The 19,187-nt window shown below is 38.7% G+C and overlaps 1 protein-coding gene across 1 annotated transcript in view; it reads right to left on the reverse strand.

Annotated features, from left to right (window-relative positions):
• The window catches only part of cdk13 (cyclin-dependent kinase 13), a 53,416-nt gene that overhangs the window by 17,704 nt on the left and 16,525 nt on the right, over positions 1 to 19,187 (reverse strand). The window contains 9 exon segments of the mRNA XM_055633827.1: positions 634 to 765; positions 5,664 to 5,780; positions 7,859 to 7,936; positions 8,046 to 8,147; positions 9,710 to 9,766; positions 11,844 to 12,033; positions 13,722 to 13,892; positions 15,797 to 15,936; positions 18,576 to 18,749. Coding sequence (XP_055489802.1) covers positions 634 to 765; positions 5,664 to 5,780; positions 7,859 to 7,936; positions 8,046 to 8,147; positions 9,710 to 9,766; positions 11,844 to 12,033; positions 13,722 to 13,892; positions 15,797 to 15,936; positions 18,576 to 18,749 — 1,161 coding nt within the window.

The following is a 19,187-nucleotide window of genomic DNA, read 5'->3' on the forward strand; positions in this document are numbered from 1 at the left end:
GCCATCAGGAGAGGTTGGACAAACTTGGATAATTTTCTCTGGAGCATCGGAGGCCAAGGGGAGACCTGATAGAAGATTATAAAATTACAAGGCGCACAGATAAGGTAGACGGTCAGAATCTCCCCCACCCCGCCCCTCCCCAGAATAGAAATTTTAAATATGAGGGGGAAATTTTAAACGTGTGCAGGGCACATTTCTTTTAGAGTGATAGTTGCCTGGAAGATGGTGGAAGCAAATACTATTGTGGCATTTCATCAGCTTTTAGATAGGCACATCAATATGTAGGGAATGGAATGATATGGATCACATTCAGGCAGAAGGAATGATATTAATTGGGCATCATGTTCAGCACAGACATAGTGGGCTGAAATTCCCATGGTGTACTATTTTATGTTGTATTATTTTGTTACAGATACCAAGAATAATCATCTTTTCCACACAACTGCAGATTGGGTTGATTGGAATCCAGTAACTTCCATCCAGAATTGCAATCTCTAACAAAAGTGATGACAAATTAGCCACCAATTAACTAGATAGACTTTGATTTCACCTCACCCCCCCCCCACCTCTACCCCAATCTAGGAATTTAAATGTAAGAACCTAATTTAATCAGAAGGCTGTAAAATGACTTACTCGGGTGGAGGCATTTTTGTTGGATCAACCTCTCGCAGGAAATCAGACTGAAGAGCAAGTTCTGCAGTGCAGCGTTTACTGGGATCCAAAGCTAACATGTGATCAAAGAGATCCAGAGCAGTTGCTGGAATACTGAAAGCATAAACAGTAAATTTTAAAGAACAAACCCAACTTCATCTGTAAAACAAATTCAAACTAAATTCAATAATTAAAGATGCTATTGCATTTCCTTTCATATAACTTTAATTTTACAATCACCTGAAATTAAAAGTAATACAAATATTCTGAAATAAGATTCAAACTTTGAACGTAACACATTTTCAAAACATGCATGCACCGACACCAATTAAATCCAACACCCAGGAGACTTCTCTCACAACTGGGTGGGTTTAGGAGTACAGAAGTTTACAAAGATGTCACTGCAAGGCCATTGAATAAATATGTGCAATATTTCCAGCGAATGGTGCATAAACAGTAAATTTGTGCGAACATCAAAAACCCACAAATTTGGGACTGTCTGGAATTGCAACAGATTTATTTTTCGAAAGTTACTAGCATTGGCAAATTAAGAATGAAGACATGAAGATTCTAACTTTATAAACTAGATCTTTATCAGTGACACCGTGGCTTTGGAAAGCAGCTCTGCAACTCACAAAAGTAAAGACCCAAAATATATATTTTCCCCCCTGGGAGAGAAAATATCTTAAATATTCAAACATGCAACAGGATTTATTGAGGTTGGGCCAATTTGGGACAGGTTAGCCAAGCACTGAAGAGATGATTTAAAAGACAAGAGACAAAAGGAGGATATGCTTAGATATTCACATGATTCTATTTACAATAAGAGTTTTGGGAAATGTTCTCATAGTTGAGTGCAAAGATAGCAGATGCTAAAAGTAAAGAGACACAAGGATCTGAATAAGAGCCCTCAGCCAAAACGTCGTCTGTCCATTCCCTCCACAGATGCTGCCTGACCCGCTGGGTTATTCCAGCACTGTGCGTTTTACTGATAACTTGTTATTCAGCCACTTATGAAAATTAAGGCTCTGGATAGTCTAACTGCTTGAAGTTTCACAATTGAAAAGAGACATAATTAAAAAGTGTCAACTAAAGAACTGTTGCTCTATGGGTAGAAAATATTTCAGCTTGAGATCATGTCCTTCATAAAATCAGAAATTTATAGCACTGACATTTAGCCTACTGCCCATGCCATTAAAGATCATTGACCTTCAAGGAAAATATTTATGATAACCCGTTTAGATTTCTAGGTTTCACAAGTCATCATTCATTTTCCTTTGTTCCACAGGAAACAACTGCAGCCTATCCAATCTTCCGGCAGAATGATAATTCTTCAGCCTTTGTAATATACGCTTCTGAATACCTTCCAATGTCATCACATCGTTGAGGTCGGGTGACCAAAACTGTACACAGTACACTGGCTTAGTTTCAGCGCAATGTCATGGCTTATGTATTTTATGCTTTGGAAAATGAAACAAGCTGCTACTAGGGGGGGGGGGGGGGGAGGAAAGTTAGCCGCAAAAATTCCCTGTATAAAATAAATTACTTCCCCTCAAGCAACAATGGATAATTTTCTTGATCCTGCCTGCCTACGCTGTGGCTTTTAAACCAGAATTTAATCTAAGGTTTTAATCCACTATTCTAGATACTTAAGCCACAAGACAACATTTATAGCAGACAGCCAAGCAGAATTTTCTCCCCACCTCTTATTAAAGGCATCTTTTGTATTTCACCCATTCTTATTCAAGGAAAAAACATCTTAGCTTTGTGTTTGGCTCCAGGAGAGCAATCATATGTTTGCTGATCTACTGATTAGTGTGACAAGTGAAATGCAGTATCAAAAATTATTTTCTGGAATCGGCGCCATGGTCCTTAGTGGCTAGGACACTCAAAGCCCATCTTTTTGTCATCATCCACCATTGTTTTCCTTGGTTTGACATCTATTCTTTTTAGTTCGAATTCTGAGGTACTGGAGGCATTTTGATGATCAACCAGTAACATTTATGCCTCAAATTTATCTTACAATACAATTTTTAAATGGGTTCTACTGAACATTTATATTGATTTAACCATTAGTGAAACACAAAATTACACAATCTTATACAGTGCCCTCCATAATGTTTGGGACAAAGACCCATCATTTCTTTATTTGCCTCCGTACTCCACAATTTGAGATTTGTAATAGAAAAAAAAAAAATCACGTGGTTGAAGTGCACATTGAACCACATGTGATTTTTTTCTATTACAAATCTCAAATTGTGGAGTACAGAGCCAAATAAATAAATGATGGGTCTTTGACCTAAACATTATGGAGGGCACTGTAGAAGTTTATAAGATCATGATGGGAATAAATAGGCTAGATATGCAGACTTTTACACAGAGTAGGGGATTCATGACCAGTGGGCATAGGCTTACCATGAGAGGGCAAGGATTTCGCTGGAAATGGAGGGGAACTTTTTCCATACAGAGGAAAGTTGGTATATGGAACAAGCGATCAGAGGAGGTAGTTGAGGAAGCTACTCTAACATTCAAAAGACATTTGGATAGGTGCATGGCCTGGAAAGTTTGAGGGATACGGGCCAAACATGGGCAGGTGGAATTAGGTGGGGCTTGATCAGCATGGGCAAGTTGGGCTGAAGGACCTGCTTCCATGCTGTATGAGACTATTATAATAATTTTGCAATATTTAATGACATTTGCTTTCTTTTTTTTTTAAACAAACCACCATCTAATATGAATAGCTATAGGATTGGTTCCCCCTTTGCAGCGTTTTGAATTATCTGACTACAAGATTATAGTATCCAACTGCTTCCAGGCTTTCGTTTGTTTCTCAAGTGTGTTCTCCAGAAATGACTAAATTAATCCCAACTAAGAACTAATCAATGTTCGGGTAATCTCATTTGTTCTGGACTTTATTCCTCGATTAGGAAGCCAAGGATTTTGTTTACCTTGAGAAGCCATCTTAACTTGTCATGCCACCAAAAGCTTGTACATAAACATACATTACAAACATGTTTGCACCTTATGAGGGTGAGATGGTTCTTTAGGGTTGACACAGAACATTACCACACAATTGAAAATATTGTTAAATATTATTTTTTTATTTAACGTTAATAACAGAGAAGATTAATTTGAAACATTATAATTTGCATGTTGAAATAGGAATCTAATAGTTTAACACTTAGTAATTTGCTGATTGTAAAGACCCTGTCTCACTTTCCCAAGTTACTCACGAATTCTCCTGAGTTTTCTCCTTGATTCATACATTACAAACATGTTTGCACCTTATGTGGGTGAGATGGCTCTTTGGGGAATGTCTGTAGCGAGTCCGTAGGAGGCGATAGGAGTTCGTAGATATTTTGTAGCGGCTCGTAATGCCAGCCGTGGGTGCTCGGGGCATCAGGTAAGTGGGGACGTTTTTCAGCATGTTGAAAAATGTCTACGAGTAAAACAAATAGCCCCGAGTACCTACGGCTGGCAACTCCGAGTTTGAATCGAGGGGAAAACGAGAGAATTCGTGAGAAACTCGGGAAAGTGGGACAGGCCCTTACCTCTACTCCATAAGAAATGTGCATTTGAAACTTTGAAGCCCTCATTGAAACTTACTGAATAGTGAAAAGATGGATATAGTGGATGCGAAGAGGACGTTTCCATTAGTGGGAGAGTCTGGGACTAGAGGTCATAGTCTCAGAATTATAGGATGTACCTTTAGGAAGGAGATGAGGAGGAAATTCTTTAGTCAGAGGGTGATGAATCTGAGGAATTCTTTGCCACAGGAGGATGTGGAGGCCAAGTCAATGGATATTTTTAAGGCAGAGATAGATTCTTGATTAGTATGGGTGTCAGGAGTCAGCCATGATTGAATGGCGGAACAGACTTGATGGGCCGAATAGCCTAATTCTGCTCCTATCACTTATGGCATTTAATTAGTAAAATTTTGAAAATTGCAATGAGCTATTTTGCTTCTGTTGCACAATAGGTTATGTTGCGCAAGTGTACGGTAGTCCTCAGTAAAGATTAAATATATTTTGTAATGTAGCGTATAATTTTTCTGGCTGATTATTGTAGCATGCCACTCATGAGTTGTGAGAGGGGAAAAAGTCTAAATTCTTCAGCTTAGTGAAAGACCACTTAGTGAAATCAGGGGTCAACTGAAGTTGACTGGGATTGTATTGATCTGCAAGAACATGGGAGACAATAGATGAAACCTGCAGATCTGAGCTTTAGACTTGCTTCTAAGTAACAGTTCAGATGTTTTCATTATTTGGTTTGTTCAAAATTGTTCTTAAATTGAGGGACATGCCACTGTCACTTGCATATCATCATCCTGTTCAATTTGTCTTTGAGGTATTGCAATTTAACAAGGCAATCTGAAATTTGTGATTCATGCATCAAAATGATGTATTTGAAGTCCAACATAAGTAGATGGGGTGAAGCTAGTATATAACGTGCTTGCCTTCAATGGTCTAAAATACAAGAGTTGGGATATTGTGTTTTCACTTTATAAAACACAAATTCAACCACACTTGGGAGTATTGTGTACAAATTTCTTGTCAGCATTAATATCTTACCATCCGTAGACTTTCTAATCCCAACCCACAACCCATTCCCATTTTCTGTTAAGGTAATTGAGCCAGTTCCTTACAACTTGTGGTATAGTTTGCAGCTTAATAGGACCCAAAGTGAACCATTTTTTGTTAATATAGCGAGGGAAATGGCCATGTCCTCCCTTGTTATAGTAATCATCTTCACCCAGTAATAAATTCAGCCATCAAAAAACACAAATTTTCATTATTAATCTTTTAAACCAATTCGTAAGCTTGAAATTTGGCATTTCCTTATCCTGATTTAATAACAAAAACTTATATTCAAACTCTAACATCCTTATTTTGCCTATTGAAAGAAAAAAATTTGAACACACTAGAATATAGGTTTGCACCAAAATTGGGGGAAAAAAAAACCAATTTCAACCGGCCCCAGTGTTTCAAACCAGTTTTCAGTAACATACTTACAAAGAATATTCTTCTCTTAACCTTCTACGATACTGCTTCTTTGGCTTCATTGTGTGGAAATATGGTAGTTTAATCACATCAGGCCACACTGCCGGACATGGGCTACCGCAGATTCGGCTGTCAGAAAAACAAGTTACTGGATGAAGCACAATTTTTTTCCCAGCACATTATTACATTATCTCATTATGTCTCCTCACCTTGCGCATCCAAAAATGCAAATTATATTCAGTCAAATTTTGCTGGATCCAAACATTTGTTCTCAGTGGTAAATACAATGTCACCCCCGTTGCTTGAACATGGCTGACACACCGTATACAGCGGTAGCCACATCTATGACCAGTTCCTTTGGTGTATCATACGTTGACTGCCATCTACGGCCAGAGACCTTGACTTAACAGTTGAAACCTTTAAAAATATAGACCATGAAAACCTATTCGCTACAAATAGCTCTTGACCATGTCAACGACAAAGAGAAAATCCTAGGAGGTGAAACGGGGGCGTTCTCGTCAGACAACCAGTCACAGAACTGAAACACTTTTTCTTTCCACAGGTGCTCTTTTGGCACTGCATGACCCATAGAGTTTTTTCCAACATTTTCTGGCCGTTTCAGATTTCCAGCATCTGCAGCTCTGATTTTCATTTACTGTTGCCTCTTCTGATTGTTATGTGAACAGGGACAGTTGCAGAACAAGTAATTGATTATACCTGGCATTCAGCCATGCAGCAATACTCTCCTGTAAATAATGCTTTCACTGGATTTGTCGTTCCTAGATAAATCCTGCCAAGATTTCATTGAGGGGGAATACTGTAAAAAATTATGTACATGGTCATTATATTCTGGTAGGTTGAGGTGATGCTACATACTTTCTTAGGTCATTACTGTTTAGAAGGTCATCCTATTTTCTAGAGATATTCACACAATTTGCTTAAAGCACCATTAAAGCAGTTTTACCTTGTGTTTTTTGCTCTAGTCAACTGTCAAGCAGAGATCATAAAAAGGACGAGCATTAAACATTGCCAGATTCCTCTGGTCCACAACATTCATCAACAATCAGACCAAATTTACTCCGAGCAATGCTGAGATGCATTCAACATCTAACTGGGTGAATCTGGTCTCCTGGACCTACCGTACGGCTTTATTGTTTGAGTAATCAAAATCCTGTTGTATTCAGAGCAACTTTCTACGTGGCCATAGATGATGGACTTTTAGCTCTTTCCTCACCACCCAGAGACCCAAACAGTCCTTCAAAGTGAAGTTGTAATTCACTTGAATATCTTCAAATTTAGTGTATTGAATTGGGTGGTCTCCTCTACACTGAAGAAACCAAACAGGTTTCAGGTTTTCAACATCCCGCAATTCTTTTGCTGTCCAGTTCAGAAAAATGGTGTCTATATTTGTCAACCATTTGTTGTTCTAAAGAACCAATGAATTACATGAACCAGAGACTAAACTAACAAGTTTTCATATTAAGGCAACAATTTTATTGTATCTTGAACACAAGCATCTGTAATTGTGGATAGCTTGCATTTTGCACACCATCTTAATTCTTTAGCAGATACGGAAGACATAGGGACCTAAATATAAAGCACACTTGGCACTTCTAAATCAATACTTGCATTCCGATAAAGTCAAACATTATCAACCCCAGGTCTGTAAGAAAAGAACAAAATGAGAAATGTAGTTTTGCCCTTAGCATTGAGTCCATTCACAATAACATGATGACTACCAAATGGAATAGTAAGTAGTAAGCCTAATGGTGCAAGCATGAAATCAGTGTGCAAAACGCCAATTTAGTTTATTTTAATGGACCATGTGGAATGGACCACCTCACCCAAAACATGGATGCCCGAGTTTTAGATTTGACTGACTGCAAACAAATTGGACTCCAAGCCTAGATTTTTTCAGCAATAAGGAAACAGTACAAAGAACCATTCTTTTCAAATAATCAGGCCCATGAATGAACATGGAACAAATCAGGTTAATGTAAATATGATTCACTTTTAAGGTTTGCAAGTTTCAATAGATAAATATTATATACATTAAATATTAGCCCATTGTGATTATCATTATTTTAAAATAATTTTCTCCCAAATAACTTCACTACATTCTAGGGGTTAATTCATGGCAAAAACAGGCATAATTGCAAATAATGTGAAGATTAATTTTCACAGCACAGTTGAATATCAACACCTACCTGATCAATTCCAGCTGAGCTAGTTCTTGGTTTGCTTGGAAGATTGGCTTTTTAGTAAACAACTCACCCAGAATACACCTGTACAAAATAAAAATAGTTCTAAACATCAACATGCTTTTGTTCATTTATATGACAAGAAAATGCTTTTCTATACAACTTTCCTGGTAGTGTTAAATAAAGTGCCTACCCACAACTCCACACGTCTATAGCTGGTGTATATCGTTCTTCTCCAAGCAAGAGTTCAGGTGGCCGATACCAGAGGGTAATAACTTTATTTGTGTAAGGGCGACTGCAATTAACAAATAGAAAATGAATCAGAACCTCCAAATTCTAAAGAACTGAGAACTTAAATCTCAGTTAAGGAACTGTAGAATTTTGAAAATAAGAGTTTAATATATCTTATAGAACATCAGCCTCAACAGCAGCCTACCCATTTTTTGTATTATAATGGCAAAGGATAAAATAATGCTGATATTTCACAGTACAAAACAAAATTAATTCAGAGAAAAATTGAGCAATTACATCTCGTACCATCCTCCACCCCTCAAAATTAAAGCACGTGTTGCTCAGATTGTAATGCCATTCCAAACCAGGGAATTATCTGGAGTCAGCACCTGAGAGGATTCTAAAAGTGGTTAGCAATTTCCCACCACAAGCCACATCTTCCCATCTCTACCCCTTCCCGCAGAGACCGCTCCCTCTGCAACTCCCTGATTAACTCGTCCCTTCCCACCTAAACCACCCCATCCCAGGTACTTTCCCCTGCAACCACAGGAGATACAACACCTGTCCCTCTAGCTCCTCCCTCGACTCCGTCCAAGGACCTTGACAGTCTTTTCAGGTGAGGCAGTGGTTCACTTGAACCTCATCCATCTTATCTACTGTATCTGCAAGTGAGACCAAGCGCAAGCTCGGCAATCGTGTCACTGAACATCTCCGCTCAGTCCTCCTAAACCTACCTGATCTGGTTTCTAAATTTGACTCCACCTCCCATTCCCTCATTGACCTTTCTGTCCTGGGCCTACTCCATTGTCGGAGTGTCTAATTTCAAGTAACCCTTGTTTTCCCTCTCTATCCCACCCCCTTCACAGTCTCCGACCAGTCTGACCATCGCTGATTACATTTAATCGGATTTGTTGATATCTTCTCCTAGCTAACAATCACCTATTCTACATTTTCTTTGATTTTAACCCCCTCTGAAGTCTCATTTTCACACTTTACACTTCCTTATCTCTGTATCTCCCTCTCCTCCGACTCGAGACCTGAGAAGGGGCTCATCCCGAAACATCACCCATTCCTTCCATCCTGCAATGATGTCAGTCCCACTAAGTTACTCCAGCATTTTGTATCTATCTTCGGTTTAAACCAACATCCGCTGTTCCTTCCTATACTTAAAATTAACAGGTTCTTCATGGCAGAGGAGAAAATATAATGGGAATAATGGACAGAAGAGATAGTCAGCAGATATTAATCACATCTTTATTATAAAACCCAAGAATCAAAAATCCAAAAATGTAAAGAAATTAATAAAATTAATTTACATTGACAGTCTTAGAAGTCTTAGAAAAAAAGAATGCAAATTTGAAAAATCTCCTGGCATGGAGACCTATATTTTATGGTTTCAACAGAGGATACAATGGTTCTAATCCTCCAGAATTATGTAGGTCACAAAATAATCCATATACATTGAACTGCTGTTCAAAATAAATTTTCGTTAAGTGACAAAATTCAGGAGCAAAGATTGGAGTTGAAATAACTTCAGTCATAATTGAATTGAATGGGAGAAAGCTTCTTTCAGAAGGCCCAATATTAAAGTCACTAGTACATATTATATTTTAAAATGCTACATACCTTTCTTCCGAATTGTAAAGTCGAGCGAGCCCAAAATCAGCAAGTTTAATCTGTCCCCTGGTGGAAAAGAAGATTTTATTCAAAATTTGAATAATGTACATTTATTTTGGCACAGTGACACATTTCAAAAGTAATTAATTAAAGAAAGCAGTAGGGAAAGTAAAATAATGCTTTTCTTATATTTCTGACATTTTATCCTGCTTCGCACACTACTGCATACATCAATTCTTCATTATTTGGGCAGACAGACATGTTTGCATTTCTAGCATTTTCTGCTTTTGTGAAGTAATTCCAGCAATGTTTTATTTATTTTTCACTAGCTACATTTTTGGACTATGTGTGTATGTATATTCTATAGAATAAACCCCCGGTGTAATAGACCCCTTGATAGCTGATTTTGGTCATGGTAGATGAACCTGCCGACTCCACCCCCAGCTCACACCGCCTCCCTAGCATCTTAAGGCCCTGGCTTCCGGCGCTGCCCACGGCTTGCAAGGTGCACCTGCGGGCAATTCTTCACCCACCGTACGGTCCGGTTAACACAGCTGTTGCTGCGGCTCACATTGTAGCTCCTGGGGACAACACTTTATTCAGGCTGCTGCCAACAACAGGAAGCGCTCGGTCACCAGGGGCTCCCTCCCCTCCTATCAGCTGCTGCTTCTTCCTGTCAGCCCATCTCTTGGTTCACCCCCACCACCTCCCGTCACTCTGTCCACTCCCTCTTCTACCCACTCTACTGTCATTGCCAGAGGCTACAACGTGAGCTGCAACAACAGTCGCTTCAACCGGGCGGTGCTGCAGCCGGCGAAGAAGGGCCCACAGGTGCAGACCAACAGCATCGCCTCACAGTTTTAAGGTGAAACTGCACAAAGCTCTGGAGTAACTCAGCAGGCTGTATCAGTCTGAAGGGTCCCGACATCACCTATCCATGTTCTCCAGGAATCCTGCCCGACTCGCTGAGTTACTCCAGCACTCTGCTTCCTTGTGTGTATTAACCAACATGCGCAGTTGCACGTTTCAACTATATTCAATAATACTTTTCTCAGTTATAGCAGATAATCAATAATTCTCACGTTATAGCAGATAACCGGCAAAAACAGACACCACAACCCCCCTCCCCCACAATGTGGTTTATTACAACAGAGTTACTGTATTAGTTTAATTTCTCAAATGGTGGTGGCAACAGCACCCATTATTTCTAATTTTAAAGAAACAGATGTCACTCAAGGATGAATATTAAGTGATCTTTATTTGCGACTTAAGTTTAGGATCACTCAGTCATTGGCCCAATATTTGTTAGCAAAGCAACTAATTACGTGAAAAATCAAAACAGTCACTGGGAAGATTCTGGAATCTACCAAATTGTGGCATGCCATCTAGGAACTATTAAATGAGAACAAATGTCTGCACTTTCAATGTGTATGGCATGTCCCACTGCACTACTTTCTAGAATACTATAACTTGCTTGATGTTCTCAGTTTTTTACACTACAAAAAGGATTGATCATGCTGAAGCTCCCTACCCAAATCGTATACTGGATGATGGTAACAAGGTACAGGTGGCAACTGGGCCTCCAAATGGCCAGAGAAACCCCTGCCAGATAGCTTCTCCCAAAAAGCTGTCACCAAAAAGTAATGAAATAAAATAAAGCCAAAATATTGAATAGCATATTAAAAATAGAAAATCACTTAAATAGTTAAGATCTAAAACAAAATAGTTTTAGATCCTTGCCTTCCATTTGCCTCCTAAATTTGTACAATACCACTATCATTGAAATTAATGGGACCTGGAATCCTGTGCAATGCCCAAGTAACAATTTCCACCTCAAACCTGCCCTTGCTGGTAGACTCCGTGTAGAGTTTAGCAAGAGCAGACCCACAGGTTTACCCACCTGCAAGTCTTTCCTGGGCCTTCATGTTTCGTAGCGTTTACATACAAGACCAGTTTTAAAAGCCTAGTCCATTATCCTTCAGTACGCAATGCTTTAGGAGAGGCTGATGAATGGCATTTTACAGCAGATTCAACGTAATAAAATCAAAGGTCTCAAAACTGAGGATTGTCCAATTTTGTTAATTTGCTAGCATATCATTTTAGATCTGTGATGATTGAGTTACTGATCCAAAAATAAAAATACCTGTTATTAAGTAAAATATTGGAGCACTTGATGTCACGATGCAAAAAGTTTTTCTTATGGCAGTAGTCCAGACCTTCCATTAGTTGTCTCATAAAAGATTTGATGTGGTTTTCAGTAAAATGCACCAGTCCTGATTCTAACAGTCCCATTAAGTCATGGTCCATATATTCAAACACCAAGTAAAATGCACCTAGGAGAGATTAAGTAGAATATATTGTTAGGAAGCACGGTCAGATTCTGATCACTTACTGCGATCAAAGAGGAGCTAAACACACTCCCATCATGGGAAATGGCTATTATATTCTTTTTTGATTAAAAAACAAGGAAAGACAATTATTTATGGTGTACTTGGCTCTTAATTCAGAGATGATCTGGAGAATTGAGAAAGGATAAGGGAAAGGGAGAGAGAATATGAAACAGATTGCTAGATAATAAACCGGTATCATCAGCCTTTTAGAAATATATAAACAGTAAAAGAGAGGTCAAAAGGGGGCCAAAATTATGGTTGCAAAAAAATATGGCCGTGTGGGCGCAAGAGCCTTGAATGGAGGCATTAAATTAATACTTTGGACAGCTTCTCTGGAGAAATGGAATAGGCGATATTTCAGGTCGAGACCCTTCTTCGGAAGAGTCAGGGGAAAGGTAAACAACAGATGCTGTGTCCCCCGCTGAGTTACTCCAGCTTTTGTGTCTATCTTCGGTTTAAACCAGCATCTGCAGTTCATTCCTACACAAATTAATACTTTACATCCATATTCATTAAAGATGGTACTCCTACTAAATAAAAATCGCAATAAAAAAAAACAGAAGTTGGCAGAGATGTTGAACAAAACTAAGACAGACTGGGTCATATCTAAAATAGAACAATCCAGATATTACTTATTGTACGTGGCAGGGCAGAAAAGAGGAAAGCGGAGGATTTGACCATATTATTTCAATTTTTGTTACATGAAAGCGATTTAATCAATGTCACACTTTTACTCAGCAACTATTTGCTAGTTGCCCAGACATCAGTACTATGAAAATGTTGTGGTATTAACAGTATAAAATCTAGGAATTTACATTTAACAAATAAATTTACATTTAACCTCAATCTAATTTAATCTCAATTTGAAGAAGGCCTTCAGTTCTGGGTGAATTTTAGAAAGATGCCAAAGCCATTAATGAGAATGAAAACGTGATCACCGATTGTCATTTAACGTGGAAAAACTTCAATTACAGCAAGAGACAAGGAATACTGCTTTTCGAGAGAGTAAGGGTGGTTAAAACATTAAATAAGGGGAAAGGGTAGAGAAAAGAAAACATGAAAAATCATGAAACAATAAATAAGGACGATGTTCCATTGCCAAATGAATCAGTAATCATTAGATGATCTAAAATAGCTGCAAATTTGAGGGAAAGGAATTAATGTAATGATTGTTTGATCTGGAATATGGCCTAGATAGGATGATGCAAATAGATTTAACAATTATTTCAACAGGGAGCTGGATACATTTTGAGGTGGAAAAATGTACCGAACTGAGAAAAGAGAATGTACAATATAATAGCGAACTAAGCTCCTCCTCCCTTCTAACAATAGTTCTTCTTGTAACCAAATCCAAAGAACTTCAAATGGTATAATTTAGTGCCCAAGGTGAAATATACATGTTGGTCAAAATCCTACAAAACCTGTATTGGTGAATAACACAACTTTAAATTTTGTAAATCAAAGTGTTAATTACCCATGTGCCCAAGTTTATGAAATTGTTCACTGCCTGCAACACAATTTATGGCTCGTCACACGAAACTTTATTACGTTCAGTCTGTTACAATGCATTTCAATTGAGAGATTCAAGGTGTTCTAACTGCTTCAGAATTATTTCTAATGGAGCATGATACCTTTATCTTTTTTAAAATCCAATGCATCTTCCTTATCTGTCACAATTTCTTTCATATTTATGATGCTCGAGTGTTGTAACTGCCTTAGTATCTTAATTTCTCGAATAGCAGTTATCGGAAAGCCCTCTTTTTCATTATCCAAGCGGACTTTCTTCAAAGCAACCATTTCACCTGAAAACAAGCATGCAAGTATTAAATCACAGCATCTGCATTTCGAAAAGGACCAGAACTATTTCCTCAGAGATGTTGACAACCGGCAACAAACATCGCTACTAATGTAACGGCATTCTTATACAATGCTTTGAAAGAACCCATTGGCAGCTCACTAGTATCAAAGGTTTTTGATCTTTGTAGTAGCTGACAAAAACATTTAAAATTATTCAAACAGACACAGAAAGGCAGTAGTACTAAATAGTACTAAGAGAAATAAAAGAAAAAGTTTGCAAGGAACAAAGATGAACATCTGATAAAAGGTAGAAAAATAAGAATAGTAATTTAATGGAATCATTATCACAGCAGCATCCTACGAAGATAAATCATTAAGCCGGTTATAATATCATGGTCGACAAGGTGTGCCTCTAACTACTTTTATATATTCCAGGCTAGATAGATGTTGCATGCTATTATATTTCATTGGTTGAAGGAATTAAAAGGATACTGAGATGCTTTTTAAACACCACAAATGATAGAATTGGTGTTGAAATTGGTAGAAAAAAGTATTCATAGTCAAAACCACTATTGCTGTAAAAATAAAGCAGAAATCTATTTTTCGTTTACATCCCTTAATTATAAGTGGACTTGTAAAACAGATAATGAAAGTTGTCCTTCAGAAAGTGAGTCCGGGGAACTAATAATGACAAAAAGGGAAGCAAATTAAAAGCCTTCACCATGGTTGATACAGGAAACCTCAGAAATAATAAAATTAGAAATTGGGAGGGAAGAACAACAATGGAAAATACAGTCCCATAGGCAATAGTACCAGGCAAATTGTTAACGCTGCTGACTGACAACAGTCCGAGTCTCGATGGACCTCATCCTGCTCTCTTAAGTGGCTGAGATATTTAATGCATTAGTTTTAACTCTCAACTTTCCCTAGAATAAGGAACTGTTTTATTAGACTGTAATATAGTAATGGTTACACCTTTGTTCAAAGAGAGACAAAGCAGGGGAGCTAAGCATAACATTTGTCGTTGGAAAATACATGCGTCATTACAGATGCTGTAGCAGGGCAATTAAAAAACCTCAAGATTATCAGGCAAAGGCAATACAGTTTTGTGAAAAGATCAATTTATTGTTCTTCATGCCATTCAATCTGTTGTGGATATCGGGAAATACAATAGATAGTTCAGCGACAGCACAATAATTATGTACCTCAGAAACCTTGAGTGAAAGAAAATTATGTCACAGAATCAACGATGCCAATGGGGAATGGTGGTTTGGGGGCTTGAGGAGGTCGGATTCACAATAACAACATATCTCCCTCCTCCTCCTCCCTCCCTCCCCCCCCCCCCCCCCCCCCCTCTCTCTCTCCCCCCCGGACCAAGCTGTGCATTTGGTTCTCTGTAATAAGCTCCACACTTTGTTTCACATCAACAGGATGCTCTTCACTTCTTGCAGACCAATACAAAATACAGGAAGGACATTTAAACCTACGCTACATTCTACAATTTGCCTAATGCAGACTGGAATAGGCAGAAGCTTTGTAGATTATTTGCTCTTGATTGAGGAAAAAACCATGGGGGAAGACACCAGTAAGTCCTGGCAGAGGATAAAGCATAATTTGGATTATGACATTTAAGGGTCACCTAATTAAGACTGAATATCCAGCCCATAAGAACATCAAAAGGAAATGAATAATGGCAAATTACTTTTCTGGTTATAAAACCCAGTAAAAACCCCTGACTGATCTATCCAAAAGAATGTGCAGTGAAAATTAGAGCAGGCATTATATGTTGAAAGACAAGGTTTGTGACAAAAGATCAGTAACCTAAAATGTTAAACCTACTTCTCTCTTTAATATGAACACATTTTCTAAAGTTTCACAAACTATGCCAGTCCAATAAATAACAATTTACCTGCATCTTTATCCTTAGCTTTGTAAACTTGTCCATATGTTCCTTCCCCAATTATTCCAATAATATCAAATTTGTCTACACAACGTTTTCCCCAGTCGATTTCCGTTACTTCCGTCTCACCATGTCGAGGACCACAAATTCTAAAAATAAATAATCTTGGTTATAATTTTTTTAATTAGCATCTAACAAATGAGCAAAATTAATACAGCCACTCACCGACTTACGCAAGGGTTACATGCCGCAAAACCCTTATGCAAATCAGAATCACCTTAAAATTAGGTAGAAACAAAGAACTGTAGATACTTGTTAATACATAAAATGACACAAAGTGCTGCAGTAACTCAGTAGGTCTGAATCAGTCTGAAGAAGAGGCCTGACTTGAAACATTCATGTTCTCCAGAGATGCTGCCGGACCTAATGAGTTACTCCAGTGTCCTTCCACCTTAAAACTAAGTGTCGATGGCGCTGGTCTGTACCAGCGAGCCATTCTTCACCAGTTTGTGCACCATCCAGTTGAAGCAACTATTGTTGCGGCTCAAGTTATTGCCCCTGGCTGTTAGCGCTTTCTTCAGGGCACAACAGTGCGAGCTCCCTCCACTCTCATCAGCTGCTGCTTTGGACTCTCTCCCCTCCACCGCTGCTGCCTCCTCCACCCATTGCTTTGTCCACTCCTCCGCCCGCACCTTCACTGCCTCCTCCCCTTCCACCTTAGAATATGTCAGTGACTCCAGAGGATGGGGGAGCTGGGAGTGGATAAAGCAACGGGAGGGTGAAGACTGGGTGGAGGTGGAAATGGGAGGCGGTGGAGCAGACAAAGTGATGGCCAACAGGAAGAAGCAACAGCTGGTGAGAGGAAAGAGCCCATGGTTCTCTCTCCTCTCAGGAATCAGTAGACACTGTTGGATCGTGCCATGCACATTTGGAATTAATATAAAATTCAGGAAAGTATGCTGCAATGACATGAAGTTACTGCTTTATTATTAAAAATGTAACGACGCTGCTCATCATCAGTACCAACAATTTCTGATGCAACGCAAACTGAAAATAACAATGCAGCTAAAAAAAGGAATTTCAATCAGGTATCCCAGCCATGGAGGCAGGCAAGAGACCCAATTCATTTTTTGCTCCAGAAATAGATTAGCTGCTTCAAAAGGAGCAATCAAAAGTCAGTGTTCAATAAGGCAGACAAATATAGAAGTGATCAAAAAAGCTTAGGATGAACCAAAAGTCACACATAACCTTGTCTTGCATTTGCAACAACTTAATTGAAATGGTATGTCCAATTAAGCTTTGTCAAAACACATCTTAAGATGAAAGGATAGAAAGAGAACCTCGGTGGTCACTGGATGGATTTAAGAGAGAGTTAGATAGAGCTCTAGGGGCTACTGGAATCAAGGGTTATGGGGAGAATGCAGGCACGGGTTATTGATAGGGGACGATCAGCCATGATCACAATGAATGGCGGTGCTGGCTCGAAGGGTCGAATGGCCTCCTCCTGCACCTATTTTCTGTGCTTCAATGGCTGTTTAAAGACTTTGCGGAAACTTATTGCCTGGGTGACATGTAAAGCTTTCCTCCTTGTCAGCCAGGGACCGGGTGTTTTTCAGAATCACCGAGTTAAAATGTTAAACTTCTTGAGAATAGACTAAATGCTGGAGTAATTCAGCCAGACAGACAGCTTATCTACAGAGAAGGAATGGGTGATGTTTTGGGTCTGAAAAGTCTCCACCCAAAATGTCACCCATTCCTTCTTTCCAAAGACGCTGCCTGTCACGCTGAGTCACTCCAGTACTTTGTGTCTATCTTCGGTGTAAACTAGCATCTGCAGTTCCTTCCCACACTTAACTTACTGAGGATTGTGAATAGATACTAATTTCCTTTTTACATATATGATAAAAGTCGTGATGGTAGCCGGCAAAGCAGCTGACGAAGACTCAATGAGGAAGTGCTGGTGTAATGTCCTCAGGCATGATAAATGATCTCAAACAATCCGAGGCACTTGGACTGTCCAGAGCACACTCCACATTCGACATTTCCACCGACACCACATTTCCTGTAGCTTCATGTCGGTAGAGGATAAACACTTATTTTAAAAGAACAAAAATTATAAAAATTGGAACAAAGTTTACTCGCAATTAATTCATACACATTTCTATCAAAGGAAAACATTTAATTAGAGACATTAACTGCCACCAGATACTTGCAGGTCCATAATTTTGGTTGAAAATCATTGGTGTTTACACAACCACAAATCACATTTGCTACTCCTCCAGTGTTATCCTGTAAAGAGTTCCAAATTTGAGCTCCAGGTCCAAATCAACATACAGGTGCTGCCATCCTCAACAAGAAAACAAAATCAAGTATATCAATAAATCTTTATACATATCGCCCCCTTACTAAAATGCACAATTCATCCCATTAGTGGCCTAATTTAATCAATGTCATCAAACCAAAAGCCTTGATTCCTAAGAAAATTAACACAGATGAAAAATTGAACATCTCTAATATATTGAAATATTCAACTCTTTTATACAGTTTCTCAACACCAATGCTTTATGAAAACTCCAGTGACAGCATTACAATTATTCACACCTTTATTAAGGATCCCACCTGACAATTTTCTCCAACAGCACTCCAATAGAGTGCTAAATTACTCAGACGTTATATTGAAAGATAAAATTGCAAGTCTGTGGCAGACTGCATATTATGAAAATATGCAGAATGACCAATATACATAGAAACTTCAGATCCTCAAAACAAAACTAAAATTCTCACTTACTTGGGTCTCTTTTTAATTTGTGATGGAACAATCGCTTTTTTCTCTTCAGGAGTTGTTGGTGGGGATAATTCAGATCCTGGAAGTTCAGGTGGCAACGGAAGGTCTATAAGTAAGTGCCGAGACTTTCGCTCAACGTCCTTTTTCAAAGTTTTTATTGAGAGACCTGCTTTTGGACTGTAAACAGAAAAGATAAATGAAATTTAATTTTTTTATAATTTCCAGTATTCAAATGACCAAAGACTAAAAAGCCCATTGAAAACCAAATAGAATCAGCCACACCTTAATTTCCCTCCCATCAATGCAACCCAGTCTTGTGCAAACCTACCATTTGCCTCAAATAGCCCCACTGGCAGCTCGGTCCATATACCTACCACCTTCCGAGTGAAAACATGGCTCAGTAGATTTGTATAAATATTGCCTCTCTCACCTTAATCATGAGAACACAGTAATCCAAATGTGGCTTCACCAACATCTTGTGCAACTATAGCACAACTTCCCAACTTTACACATGAAGCCCAATGCATCAAAAGCCTTCTTCGCCACCCTATCTCTGCGATGCTGTTACTAAATGCATGCCTTATTGGATTTCTTAGTTATGTCTGTCAAAATATT

Source organism: Leucoraja erinacea, chromosome 4 (assembly GCF_028641065.1).
Source record: "Leucoraja erinacea ecotype New England chromosome 4, Leri_hhj_1, whole genome shotgun sequence".
Classification (NCBI taxonomy): domain Eukaryota; kingdom Metazoa; phylum Chordata; class Chondrichthyes; order Rajiformes; family Rajidae; genus Leucoraja; species Leucoraja erinaceus.